Below are 21442 nucleotides of genomic sequence, written 5' to 3'. Positions count from 1 at the left end.
GCAATAATAACAACAGCAATAAAAAATAAAAAAACTCAGAAAACGGAAAGTGCGTGCGATTATAAACTGTCTGCAGTAATATAATCTTTTTTGTTAAGTAGGTTAATGGCATGTAAAATATATGAGCTACGAGTCTTTTGGAGTTCTCGTGCAAACACGGATTGTTTGTGACGGAATTAGCCGTAAGTAACCCATTTCTGGAATGATCATTGATATAGGAATTAATATTTATATAATGGCAGCCTATTTTTGTTGTCACAATGCTTTCACGCTTTGTCGAGTTGATAAATTCGGGAAGATGGGTCACGAACTGGTTTTAATAATACAATGTTATTAAATTCAGAGTTGCTTTATTTCCAGCTGCTATAATATTATTATAATTCTAATGGAATAAATTACTTTTTTTTTTTTCCCCTGCAATGTCTGGGAGACCAGAACGGATACAGGGGTGTAAATAGGACAATTTGGCATGTGTGACCCCCCCATCCCAGGGTCTGAGCACTACCCGTGTGTGACCTGTGTGCTTGACGTGTAACGGTTACTCCCATCACTGTCATTCAATGAAGGTTCTAAAATGACTTTCACTAACTGCTCACTGGATTCTCACTGCGCCCTCATACATCCGTGATTTGTTTGACTATTTGAGTGGCGCCGATGACGCCCAGGGGCCTCATTCAGAGCTCGGCACAGTGCCGCTATGCGAGCAGTTGACCAATTTTTTTTTTGGCAGTTTCCCGCGGCCCCGATCGACTGCGCACAGTGCCGCGGCACAGAATCAGACGCACAGTCTAAGAACGCTAGTGGACGTTTCTGGTAGGTAACGGGGGGGGGTGTAGCAGACGCGGGCGAGACGCTGAAAGCGGCAGCATTCAAAGTCGCACAGCCACTTTCACAGGAGGCCGTCCTCGGATGGAGAAAGTGCGCCTGCCATAGAGCTGACGCAATTTATGTTGGCGGCGACTAAATACGCACATTGATGGAAATGCATCGACTTACGATGCTGCAGGCGGGCGTCTCAGTTGTTTCAAAGTCGGTTGCGGCATTAACTTAAAGACGCAGACACAACTGCTGGAAAAGAGTCGTCAGCTTCCATCTCTGAATCAGACCCACAGTGAGGCCAGAATGGATTTCTAAGGGCATTAGGAATAATGTTCACATACCCCCCACATACCTCCACACCAGTCATCCACTGCCCTGGTCTATGGCCATCATCGTTTTACTGAAATAATTTATTTTTCAATCTGTGAATGTTGCTCACACGATTCATCTCTCTGCTGTTATGTACCCTATAAACAGGCTCCATCCACTTTAAAACAGAGCATCACTCTGTCAAGTGTTCTATGTAATAGTCTGCAATAAAATTGCACACTGAGGGCCTAATTCAGACCCGCTCGCGAGCGCTGAGTGCTCGCAAGCGGGTCAATGTTGGGCAAGTGCGCATGCGCACGACGGAGGCTGCTCCATTGTGCGCATGCGCGAGACCCGAATAACGACGGCCAAGCCGTCGTTATGGGTCTCGCACCAAAGGGGGCGTGCTGTCGATGGTGAGTGACAGCACGCCCCCTTTGGTGGGCGTGCCGGGGGCGTTCCTGCCCAGACGGAGGCGTTCCCATGGGAACGCCTACCATCTGGGGCCGGCCCCACTGACATCACTAGTGATGTCAGTGGGAGTGATTTTGGCTCTGATAGAGCCAAAAGCACTCCAGGGCTTGCGGCAACGAGACCCTACCGCAAGGGTCTCGACGCAAGCCCGATGGTGGCGATGGTCTTGACCATCGGGACCATCATCATGGACGCTCGCATAAGCTGTGGGTGGTAACCCACAGCTATGCGAGCGTCCAAGAGACCGCTACAAAAAAAAAAAACGCCCTGATTCAGAGCGGGCGCTCGTTCAGAGCGTCCGGCTCTGAATCAGGCCCTGAGACTGCAAGAGCATATTCATATGCCCCTTCTCCCCCTGGAAGGGCAGCACAGACGATGTAGTGGTTAGCATTACTGCCTCACAGTACTGAGGTCGTGGGTTCGATTCCCACCACAGCCCTAACTGTGTGGAGTTTGTCTATTCTCCCTGTGCTTGCGTGGGTTTCCTCCGGGTGCTCCGGTTTCCTGCCACACTCCAAAAATATACTGGTAGGTTAATTGGGTCCCAACAAAAATGAACCTGTGTGAGCATGTGGTAGGGAATATAGAGTGTAAGCTCCACTGGGGCAGGGACTGATGTGAATGGCCAAATATTCCCTGTAAAGCGCTGCGGAATATGTGTACGCTATATAAATAACTGGTAATAAATATGAGGCCTATTCACATAACTTCTAGCTGCAGTAATCCAGGAAGGTCCTCATGAAGAAATGATTGTACATGACCCCATTATTTTGTTGTTTCCTCTGCACAGCGCCTCCATCCCAGGCTGAGATTGGGAAGGTTTATGCACCAGACGAAGACGACTGGAATAATAAAACCTATACTGCCGCCTCGGAGATGCCTGCGTAAGCTCCATGTCACCATTCACACTCACAAATGGGGAGTGTGGTTCATGTCCATCCAGTTCAAGCGCTACTCCCCCCTCACCTACAAACCCCTCATCAACTGCTCCCCATTATACACTTCATCACGCCATACTCATCCCCACCCCCTCTCTGGTCACCATCTCTCACTCCTGGCTACCTACCCAGCCTGACCAGACTGTCTCCAAACCTGCAATTTACCATCCTTTTACTGTGCCTATCCTACCCCCAGCTGACACTACCGCCACTGGGTACTACCAGCTGCAGTGTCATTCTCCACTATGAGTCCCACTATAGTTCTAGCTTTGCCTTCTCCTTCTACCCCAGTGGTTCCCCTAAAAAAAGGTACAGAACTTACTGAGGAACCCCTACCTGTCTGTACCAGTTTAACTAAAGACCTTGTAAAGTAGCTGCTGCCCTGATCTTCTTCATATTATTTCCTTGTCAAACTGACGCAATTTAGCTACTTATCTGTGACGAACGTTCACAAAAACAAGCACTTAAAAACTCATTCGCTCTATAGTGAATTCTGCCTACTGACTGATAGCTGGTGTCCGGCCTGGCATAGAACTTTCTATGTGGCATTTAGTAACGAGCCTTCGGTGCACTAAGATCTTCTAGTGCAGAGGTTCCCAAACGTGGTCCTCAAGGCTCCCCAACAGTTCAGGTTTTAGAGATATCCATGGTTGAGCACAGGTGATTTAATTAGTACATCATTCAATTTGATTTAACCACCTGGATAGCTCTAAAACCTGAACTGTTGGGGAGCCTTGAGGACCACGTTTGGGAACCTCTGCACTAGAAGATCTTAGTGCACCGAAGGCTTGTTACTAAATGCCACTTAGAAAGTTCTATGCCAGGCCGGACACCAGCTATGTTGCATTTAGTAACGAGTCTTCGGTGCACGAAGATCTTCTAGTGCAGAGGTTCCCAAACGTGGTCCTCAAGACTCCCCAACAGTTCAGGTTTTAAAGATATCCAGGTGGTTAAATCAAATTGACTGAGGTACGAATTAAGTCACCTGTGCTCAACCATGGATATCTCTAAAACCTGAACTGTTGGGGAGCCTTGAGGACCACGTTTGGGACCCTCTGTTCTAGTGTGAAGCATTAGTGCCATAGAGGATTGTCCACACATTATTAGTGGAGGAGTGGTTTGTGTGGAATGTCGCATAGAATTTTCCGTGCAACATTTAGTAACAGGCAATCGGGGACGTAACAAAGATCTTCTAGTGTGAAGTATAGGTGCAATAGTTGATTGTCCACAAATGATCAGTGGTGGAATGGTGTTGCTAAATATTGCCATCAGATTTTAAGTGGGACATACAAATTTAGGACGCCAATATGTTTTTTTTTTCCGCCACTAAGGATTTTCGTCTCGCGGAACCCAGTTTTCAGAAACACTGGTTTAGACTGTAAGCCCTCATGAGCAGGACCCTGTCTACCTCCCGTCTCATGTCTACAAATACTGTACTTCGCCAACTTCATATGTATCTGTTCTGTTTTTATGTATGCAAATTAGCTATAAGGATGTGAACAGAAGACCTAACGCATTTCTCCCAAACTGACCGGTTTTCAGTCACACTCAGCTGTGAAATGATGTCATGTATCCTATTGGGTGTAGGGATGAAGAAGATACTACACTTCTCATTCCATTGGAAGTATTGTGTAGCAGAGGAAATGAAGAGTGTTCCATCATCGTATCACTTTTATTTATTACTTAGTACATGGCCTCCAGCAACTTCTACTACGTATAATAGCTCTGTATGCCCAGGAAATTCATTATCAGTTGTAGCCCAATGCAGTCAATCAAAACAACTCTGCCTGATAATACAGATGTACGGAACGCAGAAGAGGGCCAGGAAGTTTTAATTTAGTAAGAGATACAAGCTAATAGATGTACGTTATCAGAAGGGTAAGCACCCCTTTTAGAATTAGCTGAGAATTGCAAGATACATTAATAATTCACAATAGAGAAATTCTCTGTATTTGTGATAATGATTGGAAAAACTGTCCCCAGTTTATAATGTAGGCTTTATATTTCAGTAGGTGCTCAGTACTAATGTCCTGCCCTGTAGAACAATAATTGATATACTGGACATATTCATCTCATGCTCATATTGTTTTCATGTTTCCATCTTGTGTGTCCGTTTTGTTTGCTAAACTGAGAACTCTAATTGATATGTACATTATTGCAGCTCTCAATTGTCCACTGAGCAAATGAGCAGATCTACATTGTCCGCTGAGAAACTTTGCATTTTCCACGGAGCACTGAGCAGCTTTGCATTGTCCACAGAGCAGCTTTGCATTGTCCACAGAGCACTGAGTAGCTTTACATTGTCCACTGAGCACTGAGCAGCTTTGCATTGTCCACTGAGCAATGAGCAGCTTTGCATTGTCCACAGAGCACTGAGCAGCTTTGCATTATCCACTGAGCAGCTTTGCATTGTCCACTGAGCACTGAGAAGCTTTGCATTGTCCACTGAGCAGCTTTGCATTGTCCACTGAGCAGTTTTGCATTGTCCACAGAGCACTGAGCAGCTTTCCACTGAGCACTGAGAAGCTTTGCATTGTCCACTGAGCAGCTTTGCATTGTTCACTAAGCAGCTTTGCATTGTCCACTGAGCACTAAGCAGCTTTGCATTGTCCACTGAGCAGCTTTGCATTGTCCACTGAGCAGCTTTGCATTGTCCACAGAGCACTGAGCAGCTTTACATTGTCCACTGAGCACTGAGCAGCTTTGCATTGTCCACAGAGCACTGAGCAGCTTTGCATTGTCCACTGAGCACTGAGCAGCTTTGCATTGTCCACTGAGCACTGAGCAGCTTTGCATTGTTCACTAAGCAGCTTTGCATTGTCCACTGAGCACTGAGCAGCTTTGCATGTTTAACAGAGCACTGAGAAGATTTGCATTGTCCACAGAGCACTGAGCAGCTTTGCATTGTCCACAGAGCACTGAGAAGCTTTGCATTGTCCACAGAGCACTGAGCAGCTTTGCATTGTCCACAGAGCACTGAGCAGCTTTGCATTGTCCACAGAGCACTGAGCAGCTTTACATTGTCCCCTGAGCAGTGAGCAGCTTTGCATGTTTCACAGAGCACTGAGCAGCTTTGCATTGTCCATTGAGCAGCTTTGCATTGTGCACAGAGCACTGAGCAGCTTTGCATTGTCCACTGAGCAGTTTTGCATTGTGCACAGAGCACTGAGCAGCTTTGCATTGTCCACAGAGCAGCTTTGCATTGTCCACAGAGCACTGAGCAGCTTTGCATTGTGCACAGAGCACTGAGCAGCTTTGCATTGTCCACTGAGCAGTTTTGCATTGTCCACAGAGCACTGAGTAGCTTTACATTGTCCACTGAGCACTGAGCAGCTTTGCATTGTCCACTGAGCAATGAGCAGCTTTGCATTGTCCACAAAGCACTGAGCACTAAGAAGCTTTGCATTGTCCACAGAGCACTGAGCAGCTTTGCATTGTCCACAGAGCACTGAGCAGCTTTGCATTGTCCCCTGAGCAGTGAGCAGCTTTGCATGTTTCACAGAGCACTGAGCAGCTTTGCATTGTCCACTGAGCAGCTTTGCATTGTCCACAGAGCGCTGAGCAGCTTTGCATTGTCCACTGAGCAGTTTTGCATTGTCCACAGAGCACTGAGCAGCTTTGCATTATCCACTGAGCAGCTTTGCATTGTCCACTGAGCACTGAGAAGCTTTGCATTGTCCACAAAGCACTGAGCATTAAGCAGCTTTGCATTGTCCAGAGCACTGAGCAGCTTTGCATTGTCCACTGAGCAGTTTTGCATTGTCCACAGAGCACTGAGCAGCTTTCCACTGAGCACTGAGAAGCTTTGCATTGTCCACTGAGCAGCTTTGCATTGTTCACTAAGCAGCTTTGCATTGTCCACTGAGCACTAAGCAGCTTTGCATTGTCCACTGAGCAGCTTTGCATTGTCCACTGAGCAGCTTTGCATTGTCCACAGAGCACTGAGCAGCTTTACATTGTCCACTGAGCACTGAGCAGCTTTGCATTGTCCACAGAGCACTGAGCAGCTTTGCATTGTCCACTGAGCAGTTTTGCATTGTGCACAGAGCACTGAGCAGCTTTGCATTGTCCACAGAGCAGCTTTGCATTGTCCAGAGCACTGAGCAGCTTTGCATTGTGCACAGAGCACTGAGCAGCTTTGCATTGTCCACTGAGCAGTTTTGCATTGTCCACAGAGCACTGAGTAGCTTTACATTGTCCACTGAGCAATGAGCAGCTTTGCATTGTCCACAAAGCACTGAGCACTAAGAAGCTTTGCATTGTCCACAGAGTACTGAGCAGCTTTGCATTGTTCACTAAGCAGTTTTGCATTGTCCACTGAGCAGCTTTGCATTGTCCACAGAGCACTGAGCAGCTTTGCATTGTCCACTGAGCAGCTTTACATGTTTCACAGAGCACTGAGCAGCTTTGTATTGTCCACTGAGCACTGAGCAGCTTTGCATTGTCCACTGAGCAGTTTTGCATTGTGCACAGAGCACTGAGCAGCTTTGCATTGTCCACAGAGCAGCTTTGCATTGTCCAGAGCACTGAGCAGCTTTGCATTGTGCACAGAGCACTGAGCAGCTTTGCATTGTCCACTGAGCAGTTTTGCATTGTCCACAGAGCACTGAGTAGCTTTACATTGTCCACTGAGCAATGAGCAGCTTTGCATTGTCCACAAAGCACTGAGCACTAAGAAGCTTTGCATTGTCCACAGAGTACTGAGCAGCTTTGCATTGTTCACTAAGCAGTTTTGCATTGTCCACTGAGCAGCTTTGCATTGTCCACAGAGCACTGAGCAGCTTTGCATTGTCCACTGAGCAGCTTTGCATGTTTCACAGAGCACTGAGCAGCTTTGTATTGTCCACTGAGCAGCTTTGCATTGTCCACAGAGCGCTGAGCAGCTTTGCATTGTCCACAGAGCACTGAGCAGCTTTGCATTATCCACTGAGCAGCTTTGCATTGTCCACTGAGCACTGAGAAGCTTTGCATTGTCCACAAAGCACTGAGCATTAAGCAGCTTTGCATTGTCCAGAGCACTGAGCAGCTTTGCATTGTCCACTGAGCAGTTTTGCATTGTCCACAGAGCACTGAGCAGCTTTCCACTGAGCACTGAGAAGCTTTGCATTGTCCACTGAGCAGCTTTGCATTGTTCACTAAGCAGCTTTGCATTGTCCACTGAGCACTGAGCAGCTTTGCATTGTCCACTGAGCACTGAGCAGCTTTGCATTGTTCACTAAGCAGCTTTGCATTGTCCACTGAGCACTGAGCAGCTTTGCATGTTTAACAGAGCACTGAGAAGATTTGCATTGTCCACAGAGCACTGAGCAGCTTTACATTGTCAACTGAGCACTGAGAAGCTTTGCATTGTCCACTGAGCACTGAGCATCTTTGCATTGTCCACAGAGCACTGAGCAGCTTTGCATTGTCCACAGAGCACTGAGCAGCTTTACATTGTCCCCTGAGCAGTGAGCAGCTTTGCATGTTTCACAGAGCACTGAGCAGCTTTGCATTGTCCATTGAGCAGCTTTGCATTGTGCACAGAGCACTGAGCAGCTTTGCATTGTCCACTGAGCAGTTTTGCATTGTGCACAGAGCACTGAGCAGCTTTGCATTGTCCACAGAGCAGCTTTGCATTGTCCACAGAGCACTGAGCAGCTTTGCATTGTGCACAGAGCACTGAGCAGCTTTACATTGTCCACTGAGCACTGAGCAGCTTTGCATTGTCCACTGAGCAATGAGCAGCTTTGCATTGTCCACAAAGCACTGAGCACTAAGAAGCTTTGCATTGTCCACAGAGTACTGAGCAGCTTTGCATTGTTCACTAAGCAGTTTTGCATTGTCCACTGAGCAGTGTTGCATTGTCCACAGAGCACTGAGCAGCTTTGCATTGTCCACTGAGCACTGAGCAGCTTTGCATGTTTCACAGAGCACTGAGCAGCTTTGCATTGTCCACTGAGCAGCTTTGCATTGTCCATAGAGCGCTGAGCAGCTTTGCATTGTCCACAGAGCACTGAGCAGCTTTGCATTATCCACTGAGCAGCTTTGCATTGTCCACTGAGCACTGAGAAGCTTTGCATTGTCCACAAAGCACTGAGCATTAAGCAGCTTTGCATTGTCCAGAGCACTGAGCAGCTTTGCATTGTCCACTGAGCAGTTTTGCATTGTCCACAGAGCACTGAGCAGCTTTCCACTGAGCACTGAGAAGCTTTGCATTGTCCACTGAGCAGCTTTGCATTGTTCACTAAGCAGCTTTGCATTGTCCACTGAGCACTGAGCAGCTTTGCATTGTCCACTGAGCACTGAGCAGCTTTGCATTGTTCACTAAGCAGCTTTGCATTGTCCACTGAGCACTGAGCAGCTTTGCATGTTTAACAGAGCACTGAGAAGATTTGCATTGTCCACAGAGCACTGAGCAGCTTTACATTGTCAACTGAGCACTGAGAAGCTTTGCATTGTCCACTGAGCACTGAGCAGCTTTGCATTGTCCACAGAGCACTGAGCAGCTTTGCATTGTCCACAGAGCACTGAGCAGCTTTACATTGTCCCCTGAGCAGTGAGCAGCTTTGCATGTTTCACAGAGCACTGAGCAGCTTTGCATTGTCCATTGAGCAGCTTTGCATTGTGCACAGAGCACTGAGCAGCTTTGCATTGTCCACTGAGCAGTTTTGCATTGTGCACAGAGCACTGAGCAGCTTTGCATTGTCCACAGAGCAGCTTTGCATTGTCCACAGAGCACTGAGCAGCTTTGCATTGTGCACAGAGCACTGAGCAGCTTTGCATTGTCCACTGAGCAGTTTTGCATTGTCCACAGAGCACTGAGTAGCTTTACATTGTCCACTGAGCACTGAGCAGCTTTGCATTGTCCACTGAGCAATGAGCAGCTTTGCATTGTCCACAAAGCACTGAGCACTAAGAAGCTTTGCATTGTCCACAGAGCACTGAGCAGCTTTGCATTGTCCACAGAGCACTGAGCAGCTTTGCATTGTCCCCTGAGCAGTGAGCAGCTTTGCATGTTTCACAGAGCACTGAGCAGCTTTGCATTGTCCACTGAGCAGCTTTGCATTGTCCACAGAGCGCTGAGCAGCTTTGCATTGTCCACTGAGCAGTTTTGCATTGTCCACAGAGCACTGAGCAGCTTTGCATTATCCACTGAGCAGCTTTGCATTGTCCACTGAGCACTGAGAAGCTTTGCATTGTCCACAAAGCACTGAGCATTAAGCAGCTTTGCATTGTCCAGAGCACTGAGCAGCTTTGCATTGTCCACTGAGCAGTTTTGCATTGTCCACAGAGCACTGAGCAGCTTTCCACTGAGCACTGAGAAGCTTTGCATTGTCCACTGAGCAGCTTTGCATTGTTCACTAAGCAGCTTTGCATTGTCCACTGAGCACTGAGCAGCTTTGCATTGTCCACTGAGCACTGAGCAGCTTTGCATTGTTCACTAAGCAGCTTTGCATTGTCCACTGAGCACTGAGCAGCTTTGCATGTTTAACAGAGCACTGAGAAGATTTGCATTGTCCACAGAGCACTGAGCAGCTTTACATTGTCAACTGAGCACTGAGAAGCTTTGCATTGTCCACTGAGCACTGAGCAGCTTTGCATTGTCCACAGAGCACTGAGCAGCTTTGCATTGTCCACTGAGCAGTTTTGCATTGTGCACAGAGCACTGAGCAGCTTTGCATTGTCCACTGAGCAGTTTTGCATTGTCCAGAGCACTGAGCAGCTTTGCATTGTCCACAAAGCACTGAGCATTAAGCAGCTTTGCATTGTCCACAGAGCACTGAGCAGCTTTGCATTGTCCACAGAGCACTGAGCAGCTTTGAATTGTCCACTAAGCAGTTTTGCATTGTGCACAGAGCACTGAGCAGCTTTGCATTGTCCACTGAGCAGTTTTGCATTGTCCAGAGCACTGAGCAGTTTTGCATTGTCCACAAAGCACCGAGCATTAAGCAGCTTTGCATTGTCCACAGAGCACTGAGCAGCTTTGCATTGTCCACAGAGCACTGAGCAGCTTTGAATTGTCCACTGGCCACTGAGTAGCTTTGCATTGTCCACTGAGCAGCTTTGCATTGTCCACTGAGCAGCTTTGCATTGTCCACTGAGCAGCTTTGCATTGTCAACTGAGCACTGAGCAGCTTTGCATTGTCCACAGAGCACTGAGCACTGAGCACTAAACAGCTTTGCATTGTCCACAAAGCACTGAGCACTAAACAGCTTTGCATTGTCCACAGAGCACTGAGCACTAAGAAGCTTTGCATTGTCCACAGAGCACTGAGCAGCTTTGCATTGTCCACTGAGCAGCTTTGCCTTGTCCACTGAGCACTGAGTGGTTTTTGCATTGTCCACTGAGCACGGAGTGGCTTGGCATTGTCCTCTGAGAAATGAGTAGTTTTGCATTGTGCATTGAGAAGCTCTATGTTGTCCACTGACCAGCTCTTTGTTGTCCACTGAACACTGAGCAGCTCTACATTGTTCACAGAGCACTGAGCAGCGCTACATTGTCCACTGATCAGCTCTTTGTTGCCCACTAGTCACTTGGCAGGCCTGTAATGTCCTCTGCTAATTTACTTTCATAAAGCTGATACTTTATAACACAAATATCCCAATATCCTGTAATTCCTACTGTATATTATTATTTTTTAGGCATTTTCTATTGGACCATAACACAGGGACCCTACTGATGGAGAACAGTGATAAAGGAATTTACAATCTAACGGTCAAAGTTTCAGACGGCATATGGCCAGATGTTATATCCACTGTGCAAATTCATGTGAAGGAGATAAAGAGCGAGGCCATCTCCAACTCCATTTCTCTGGCACTAACAAGTATGAAGACACTTTACTTCTGATCTCTATTCATAATCCTTCACAATCCATCCTAATTCTTCACATTCCGTCTTAATACTTCACATTCTATTGTAGTCCTTCACAATCCATCCTCATCCTTCACAATATATCCTAATCCTTCACAATCTATCCTAATCCTTCACAATTCATCTTATTCCTTCACATTCTAGTCCTTCCCAATTCCATTGTATTCTTTCATATTTCATCCTAATCCTTCACAATCCCTCCTAATCCTTCATATTCCATCGTAATGCTTCACAATCCATTCTAGTCCTTCACAATCCATCCTTGTCCTTCACAATTCATTCTAACCCTTTTCATTCCAGACTAACCCTTCACAATCCATCCTAATCCTTCATATTCCATCCTAATCCTTCACATCCCATCCTAATCCTTCACATTCCACCCTAATCCTTCACATCCCATCCTAATCCTTCACATCCCATCCTAATCCTTCACATTCCACCCTAATCCTTCACATTCCACCCTAATCCTTCACATCCCATCCTGATCCTTCACATTCCATCTTGATCCTTCACATTCCATCTTGATCCTTCACATCCCATCCTGAACCTTCACCTACCATCCTGATCCTTCACCTACCATCCTGATCCTTCACATCCCATCCTGATCCTTCACATCCCATCCTGATCCTTCACATCCCATCCTGATCCTTCACATCCCATCCTGATCCTTGACATTCCATCCTGATCCTTCACCTTCCATCCTGATCCTTCACATTCCAACCTCAATTATCAAATTTTCTTTCTTCATTCCCAGCGATTTAATTTTTTACGCCTGAACCATCTCATCCCTTTGTCCTTGTTCCCTCCTCCTTTTTTAGCTCCAACAGTAAGAGTTGGCGAGGGTACAGTTATGAATGGGATAATGTGTCTTCTATGTATGACCATAAGAACATTCAAAGTTAGAAATAAGGTTTGTCGCCATATAAAGGATGAGAGCAAAGTAACTTTTATACTGTAACTTCCAATATCCTAATAAACAAAACGGTAAAGACAGACACTTCCTAGCACTAACTGTATTTTTAAAAACCTGCAATGATAAATATGGGCAGAAAATATATTAGTTATAAATAATGTACACTGGTGTATGGTAATGGAAAATAAACGTAGGGGACGTTATTTACTCACCATTTTAAGTATGTTTTGGCCAAATCTAGGATCACCTTTTTCGTAGTTCTGGAGTCTGGTAGAAGTTAAGAAAAACAAATTGCCTGTTTGTCACTTGTCCGTCTGTGAACGTGTAACATAGCGGAATACGTTCTATTGTTTTGAAGGATAAAGTTACTTACAGTGTTAGCTATAAATATAGATTGTTACTCTAAGCAGAGTTCACTGGGGGTGAAAGAGCGATAGCACTATATTTGCTGTAATACCCTTTGTGGTCAGCGTTGTAAGGTGGCAGTATAAAGAGGGATCACTGGGAAATTCAACAGAATACACAATGGTCAGTCTTGATATCCTGTTTCAAATGTTCCCAAACTCAAGTCATCCTAACAGTCCTGGTTTTAAGAATATCCAGACTTGAGTACAGACGGTTGAATCAAATTGACTGAAGTACTAATTAAACCATTTGGAAGAGTTTGGGAACCACGGTCATATATTTTATGACACTATCTATTGTCTGGTGTGTACTGTAATGGTGCTTGGTATCTGTAGATGTTTGAGCTTCATTCATGATACTAGTTGTTATGGTAAATATAGTTGGGTTCTGCAGGAAATATATACGGTGGGGCAAGTTTGGAGAATAAGGTCTACTCCTATTTTTATATCAGTTTTCTTGTTCACAGCAGCTGACTACATTAATAATAGTGTGTATGACAAGCTGCTATAACAGTATAACATACATTAAACATTAAATATGAGAAAGCTCATTGCAGTGCTATTGCTGGACCCTTATATGACTTACAGTTACAGGCATATATATATCCCAACCCGTATCTCAGATGCACTTGGGATGCGACACATTCACCTACATTCGCATTGCAGTATTTGAAAATATCGCACAAATGTACAATTCGCATGCAGGGACAGCTCTGTCCCTGGGAATCCCTGAATCCCCTCCCCACAGTTTCACAAAAAAATTCCATGAGAATGTGCCTGCGTCGGATCTCCTGTCCGTCTGCCCCCAACCTGCTCCGCCTCTAGTCCCCTTTCCTCTCCTCATTGCCTCCCCTTCATGATGTATCTGCCTCGGGCCCCTGGATCTGCCGCTGCCTGGATCCCGGCCTCCTCTCCCTGCTTGCTCTTTTAGTATAATAGAAAATAATTTTAATGAAAGGACCCTGCACCAGGATCGGTGGGCTCCTTCTCTGTGACCTGGTCAGTTGAGGTGCATTGAAAATCCCAGGTCAGAGAAGGAGCCCACTGATCACCGATCCCTGAATCAGTGGCGTAACTAAGGTATTTGGAGTCCAGGGAAAATTTTAAAAGGGAGCCCTCCACCCCCCCGATGTGCGCGCGCCTGAGGCGTGCATGTAAAAAAAAATGGGCGTGGTCACTTAAAAATGGGGCGTGTCAACATGACACACCCCTTTTATTTTCACGCTGAACATTCCTATCCATATGCACCTTAACCCCAGTAGTACCCCTTATACAGTACCCCCAGTATGCAGTTGTGGACCCTCTTATGCAGGCCCATAGTAGTGCCCTTTATACAGTATCCCCAGTAGTGGTCCCCCTTATACAGCCCCCAATTAGTTCCCCTTACTCAGTACCCCCAGTAGTGGCCACCCCAAATGCAGTGCACCATGTAGTGTTCCCCCTTATGCAGTGCCCCCAGTAGCAGTCCCCACAATGCAGTGAGCCCAGTAGCGGTATCCCCTTATGCAGTGCCCTTTATATAGTGCCCCCAGTAGTAGTCCCCCCCTATGCAGTGCCCTTTATATAGTGCCCCCAGCAGTAGTCCCCCCCATGCAGTTTTCCCAGTAGTGGTCCCCCTTATGCAGGCACCCAGTAGTGATCCCCCCTATCCAGTGCCCCCTGTAGTGGCCCTTCCTATTATTGCCCCCAGTAGTGGTCCCCCCAGTGCAGTGCCTCTAGTAGTAGGCCCCTTTTATAATGCCCCCAGTGGTAGTTCCCCCCCCCCTCCAAGTAGTAGTCCCCAGTAGAGGTTCCCCCTCCCGATTAAGTGCCCCCAGTAGTAGCCCCCCCCAGTAGAGGTCCTCCCAATAATGGTGCCCCCAGTAGTAGCCACCCCTCCCCCATTGTGCCCCCACCCCCAGTAGAGGTCCCCCCAGTAGTAGCCACCCCCCTCCACCGTTGTGCCCCCAGTAGTGCAGATAGGTTTAAAGAATATATATATAAAAATATACTTACCTGAACCCACGCTACTGCTGCTCCGGTCCGCAACACCGCTCCCGCCGCCAGTCCACCCGGGCTGGCGCGCTCAGCATTATGGGAGAGACGTCATGATGTCATGACGTCTGTCCCATTACCCACTGCAGGAGCCGGACGGAAGCCCGCCTCTTGCAGTGGTGCAGCAGTCAATGAAAGTCTATCTGACTCTCATTGGCTGCTGTTTGACGCACGCATCGCCGCCAGCGCTGGCGGCGATGCGTGTGTTATGCACAGCTTGAGCCTGCCTCCTAGCGCTATTGGGCAAGTGCTCAGGGGGAGGGAACGGGCTCAGCTGTGCAGCACAGGACCGGCGCTGGAAGCCTAGCGCCGGTCCTGTGTAAATGTGTAGCGCTGACCGCACTCACTGCGGTCAGCGCTACACTGGTGGCTAACTAGGGTGGGCCGGACCATGGCCGGTGGCGCCCCCCGCGTCGCCGGTCCCACGGCGCCCAGGGCACACACTCCGCTCGCCCTGCCCTAGTTACACCATTGCCCTGAATAGAGGTAAGTTTTATGTTTTCATTTATAACTATTTTCACTGTGATCAGCCTGTGGTCTATTATAGACACACAGGCTGATCACACAAACCAGATCCGGGCTCTGCTCTGCCTGTCAGCATGCAGGCAGGGCAGAGCAGGAAACTGATGGAAGTCTGCATAATGCCATCTGAAGATGTTATTATCGCAAGGCTCCCTCTGAAATTATTTGACATTTTAACATTAGTACGTTTGAGCAGATCGCATCTCCCATTACAGGTATGGGAAATGTGATCTGTTTAATAAAAACAACAGTTTTCACAATATTTCAGTAAATAATATATTGGTAAATATCGGGCCTTCAGTTGTGGCCGATAATGAAAACTCCAAAAGTTCCCCAATTTCTGCTTTTAACTTTAGGTACCTATCCAAAAAGTATCACTGCAGTGACCGAAGTTGATTCACGTACATGGTTTTCAATGGGAGTTGGAAACATCTTTTGAAGCACATGAAAATTTCCCCAATGGTGGGTACACACTACAGGATATGCTCCCTGAGCGATATCGTGTAGTGTTGTCCCCGGCAGGCTGTGCTCAATGTCGTTCATGACATTGAGCACAGCCGCTGAACGATATCATTAACGATATCGTTCAGCGCCGGGCTCTCTCCCCCATTCCCTGACATGCAGCAACCTGATGAGATCGTCAGGTTGGCCTGCATGTCAGCCCGATGAACGATGATGACGAACGACCCGCGGGAACGCGCGTCGTCGTCATCGTTCATCTTTTTGGTGTTAAAAATGGACGATAAAGTGGACGACTGAACGATAACGATATCGTTATCGTTCAGTCTTCCACTTTATCGCCCAGTGTGTACGCACCATAAGTCCCGACTTTTGTCCTTTGTCAGGCTTTCTTGTAGAATGTTCTTACCTGCTCTCTTCTCTAATACATTGTTTTTGTTTTTTTTGTTATACGCAAATTGTTTATAAATCTCAACTGGGTTCAGTCTCTCCAATGCATGCACTGAGCCAAAATCTACAACTTTGCCAACTGACTGACTCCTCTCTCCAGGCAAAGACTAACAATTAGACACCGGGACAATGAGACCCCATGTCATTAGTGCGCAAGTGGTTAATCGGGGTTCAGGTAGCAAGACAGTGTGATTATCATGGATGGCTTTCCATTTTACAAGCTCCTAATCCCAGCCTCCAGGGGGCACACCCTTATAAGCAATACATAGAGGGCCTGACTCTGAGATGCATGCAAATCCAAATATGACTGCGTCTCATGTTTTGTTTTTTTTTACAAACTGCGTATACGCCACAGCCGACATACACAGCGTAGATTATTTCCGAGCGATTCTGAGTCAGATGCATCTCAACGTCAGAATGGGTATTACTGGTCGCAATGGGATAGTTGCACGTAAGACAGAGTCCCTTGGGCAGTGTAGCCAGAGTTGCGACTTATCCTGAGTTGAGTGTATGCAGAGCTCACGCCATTTTCAGTCGCATCTTCTGGCCAATCATGGGGTAGGTGTAAGCAGGGCTATTTTTCTGGAAAAATAAGTTCAGGAACTGTGGGTGGAGCTTACTGGCAGGGGAGCTATAGACAAACAATTCTATATATTATACATACATATATATAGTATTTGGAAAAGAAGGCACTCAAAAGAGACTTTAAAATTAAATTTATATTATGGAAAATAAATTTTGGCCCAGGACATTACGTCATAGTTAATGAGAGGATCGGGAAGTGAGTTCCGGCCCTGGGTGCAGGTGCCGTTACTAGTGACGATGGATACTCTCACGGCCAGAGGGCTGTAGGCGGTTCAGGTGCATAGATGCGTCTGACTCAGATTACAGGTGGATGTTTGCATAAGACTTCAGACCATTGGAGTCAGACGCAATTGCCAGCGTCATACGTGCAACTCGGGACCACAGGAAGAACCTGCCCATGCCACTAATGCGTTGGGGTCTCACGATCCTTCTCACTTTTTGGGTTTTAAGCAGGAGGTGTCAGAAAAGTTACCCATTCATCCTGTACAGTGCAAGAGCTGGAGCCTAAATGGACTGAGCCATGTAGAAATATCACAGGCTGACAGTCCTACAATAGTGATTAGTGTTTCTGTTCATTACAAGCCCAACGCGTTTCATGCTGTACGCGTTTCATGCTGTACGCGTTTCATGCTGTACGCGTTTCATGCTGTACGCGTTTCATGCTGTACGCGTTTCATGCTGTACGCGTTTCATGCTGTACGCGTTTCGGATGGACATTCTCTTCCTTTACTGAACTTATTTCTTTAGATGTCACAGCGGAAGAGTTTATACAGAAGGATCAGCTTGGGGTAAGCAAAGGCGACCAACTGCGGAGGGTCCTGGCGGAAGTGGTCTCGGCACAGCCGGAAAATGTCCAGATCTTCAGCCTGAGCAGCGAAGAGCGGGTGACGGAGCTGCGACTGGCTGTCCTGGGCTCCTCCTCTTACTACAGAGCTGAGCGACTGCTGAGTGCCTTTGTCTCGCACAGGGACCAGGTGGGTTCTCCAGCCAAGTTTCTGCCAGAAGTTGTCTCTCTTGTACGCACTCTGCGTCTCCATGGCCTCCCGTCCTGGGTATGTTATGCTGGTCGTGGTATAAAGGTTTTTTTTTTTCTTTTAATTTTTTAATGGTAGTTATGGAATTTTGTCAATTAGCAACACTCAGATGATAGAATACTAACAAAATGCCAGTATTGGGCCTGATTCACTACAGATCGATATTCTGCTTATACGCACGCAACGCAGTTGCTAATATCAGCGGTGATATGTAAATGTCTTCATTCACATTGTGATCGCAACCTAACATTAGGATGCCCACTTCCCCTAACTCACATCCGTATACTTTGTCAACATATCGAAACAATCGGTAACATCGAGTAACATCGGGCCCATACGCACAGGTAAGGCAGGTCAGACCTCACTCAGGAAATGCTAACTTCAGCGCACGCTATGAGGCCTCAGGCTGTGTATGGTATTGCAGTGTATAATTTATGCACGCCCATGCAACGCCGTCCCAACGCACTGGCACGCCTGTGTTCGCCCGACCACCCCCCCCATCACTACCCACAAATGGCACCTCCTGTCAATCACTCTGTAATGGGTCTGCGTATCCTCTGCGATCGATTTCCCGATCGCAGTTTTAGTTCGCACACGCGCACCGCATTGTATATACATGCGCAGGGCGCAACAATCGGCCGATTGCTTCCATGTAAAGTAACTGCGTTCCTTGCTGAATCAGGCCCATAATCCATATAATATGAGAGTAGGCTTAGAAAAAGGAGAAAATAGGATGTAGGATGGAAGAGAAAGCGTTTCCACAGCAGCTTCTCATCCCTTTATAATTATCTACCCAACCATGGATTTACAGATTTAAAACCACAGAGTTGTTTTGATATGTGTGTGTGTGTGTATATATATATATATATATATATATATATATATAGATATATATATAGATAGATATATATATAGATATATAGATATATATATATAGATTCTTTATGCTGAGAGTTTCAGTGAACAATGAGAGGAAGGAGGGAGACGTGAAGGATAGAGTATTGGATGGAGGGAAGAGATACAATAACAGTACAGCTATAGTCCTGTGTCTTTTTTTTTCTGCAAACAATAAAGTTATCAAATTTCAAAATAAAAAACCCTAAAGAATAAAATAAGCAAATAACGTAAAGCACTAAAGAGAGCAGTAATGAAGCTATAAAGAACGAGCTCATCGGCAAATGCTCACTATTTAGGAGCCTCACTTGACCCTTTTTATATCCCTGTTTTTGGTCAGATGGTTTTATATGACTAAGATGCAAGGAATCGGAGACGGGTCAGCTCTCCCTCAGGCCATTTCATGCTCTGTTCACCCACCATGTCCGAATCCCGGAGTTCATCCCTCCCGGCGTTGCCCAGACCATCATGTCTGGCACAAGACACTCGATGGGAGGGAAACACAAGGAGAACCCACTATTGTGCCACCCAGCTCTACACCATTCTTCTGCCCTGGGGGAGATGTATCAAGCCTCTGAGAGTGATAGAAGCTGACTAGTTGCGTTCTCGGCTTTAACTGTCCGTTATATGGCCCAGTGTATGTAGATGACAGATAGAAGCCGATTAGTTGCTTTGGGTAACTTCTCCACCTTATCCCTCTCTCCAAGGCTTGGTACATCTCCCCAGGGTGTGATATGTTATGTCGATGTTCGGGATGTTGAGTCACAATGCCGACATACTGTAGCCTTTTTTTTTTTTACCCACTATATAAGCCCTAAATCTAGCACTAAAATATCCTGCCGACATGCACAATGTTGACCGATTATGACCATGTCGATCTTATGCCCGCTCTTGCGCTTGGCTTCTCCTGTGTCTCAGACCATGGAAAGTTCGGGGTACAAAAGTAGGGATCGGAGAAGTAAAGTTTTGGGGAGGTCTAACTGGCACTGAGGGCAGAGGTGAGGTAAGATCATGAAGTGATCTGTAGAGTGGAGAACCCGATCTGTAGGCAGAGGTTGCTGCCCTGCTGACTCGGAGAACGTTAATGCGCTGCGATGGCTCCGCATTACCTGGATGTGAGGGCTCCATGTAAGCAGAGACATTATGACGTGCTCAGTCAGGCCGGCTGCTGTGACGGATGTGAAAGTTGTGCTTGTCACATGAATAATGTATGTGACTGTACACAGCCGTACACCACAATACCATTTGTCTGCTGACATAAAATCTATCCTTTCACTTCCACGACTCCTTTACTCTCTTCTAAACCTTCTCTGTCTCGTCGTCTCTCTCACTCTCCCACGTCAGATCCAGGCAGCTGTGCAGACGGAGATATTCCCAGGAGGAGCAGACTTTTGCCTACGTGCAGTGTGTTTGAGGGGTGGTGGATGCACCGAACGTAACGGACTCACAGACTCCCCAAAACTTGTAGACGGGGGCAGCGCCTCCTTTGTGTCAATCATCCACAACTTGAGTGCAGCATGCAGGTGTCCATCGCCTGGCCGGGCTCAAAGCTTCTGCAACTCTTTGCCCCAAAACCCATGTCTCAATGGTGGAACTTGCGTAGATACTACTAGTGGATACCGGTAAGTGCAATACTTGTCATTAGTTTGTTGTAAGTTGGGGTAAAACAAGTCTAGCTTAGCAATGTTCAAGGTGTAGTATCCCGACCACTGCTGCGTTCTCATATCCGACCAAGGTCACACTCCTGTGTAAACATCGGTACCATCGATGTACATCGGACAGTCATGCAGCATTTACACCAGGTCTGACCAGTCGCAGAGACTGTAGGTCACTTTGCAGAGAGAGAGCTCTTATGCTGCGTAGGCAATCACAGAGGCTAATTTCTGCCCGCCCGTGAAACGCCGTTCAAACAGACAGACAGGCCCGTGTTCTTCTGACCACCCCCCCGTCACCTCCCCTAATCGCTGACAGCCTGTCACTCACTTTGCGATGGACTGCTCTGTGCGTCTGTAATCGCAGTGCGGCTTATACGCATATGCGGTGGCAAACAATCGCTCAATGTGCGTTCGTAATCGCAATTGTGTTCACTACTGAATATGGCGCGCAGTATGTGGTGACCTATGCGGAAAGCGTGTGCTTCTGTGTCTTTGAAGAAAACTGTGGTTCTACCGGAAGCGCGACCGTGTTAGCTATAATCATATGTGAAGATTGCAGGAGACCGCAAGATCAAGGTGTTAATAAATCCAGTATAACCTGGATCTAATGAAAGCGGGCATTGCGTCTGCTATTTATTCGAAGTTGCACGTAACTTAATATACGATGTGGGCACGATATTAGCACCCATGATCACATTGTGAATGCAATTACATCGTCGGGATGTATTATAGAGCACCCGCAGGGACAGGGATTCCGGAAGAGCCGGGGCTGATGAACTTACGCGGTACCGCTGACCACACATGCACAGCCCCCATTTCCTGGGAGGTTTCCGGGGGAACCCTCTGCCGGCTAAATCTGCGATGTATAGCCCATAGACTACAATGGGCTACCGCCACCTTCAGATGGCGTTAGCCAATCTCTGGCACGCATCGCATTCCGGAAATTGGTAATTATGGCAGCATCTCTTCCCCCATAGAAACTTATAAGGGGATGTGGCTGCTGGCGGGAATGGAGGAATCGCACCAGGTATCAGAGATATCTGCTGCAGTCCCTCACATCTGGGGGAAACGTAATATTTGCGGTTAGCCCCCGATAATGGG

General features: G+C 46.9%; 1 protein-coding gene across 2 annotated transcripts in view; it reads left to right on the top strand.

The window, feature by feature from the left end:
* Positions 1-21442, top strand: part of LOC148474183 (neural-cadherin-like) — a 143588-nt gene that overhangs the window by 98148 nt on the left and 23998 nt on the right. For both annotated transcript variants that reach the window (XM_088458988.1, XM_088458989.1), the window contains exons 19-22: positions 2393-2486; positions 11163-11344; positions 17506-17732; positions 20031-20308. In XM_088458988.1, the coding sequence (XP_088315114.1) occupies positions 2393-2486; positions 11163-11344; positions 17506-17732; positions 20031-20308 (781 nt within the window). The remainder of the gene's footprint in view (positions 1-2392; positions 2487-11162; positions 11345-17505; positions 17733-20030; positions 20309-21442) is intronic.

The sequence above is a fragment of the Taudactylus pleione genome, unplaced genomic scaffold (assembly GCF_031769625.1).
Source record: "Taudactylus pleione unplaced genomic scaffold, aTauple2 ptg000885l, whole genome shotgun sequence".
NCBI classification, from domain to species: domain Eukaryota; kingdom Metazoa; phylum Chordata; class Amphibia; order Anura; family Myobatrachidae; genus Taudactylus; species Taudactylus pleione.
Note: the sequence above shows the minus strand (reverse complement) of the source record. Positions and strands in the feature narration are given on the sequence as shown.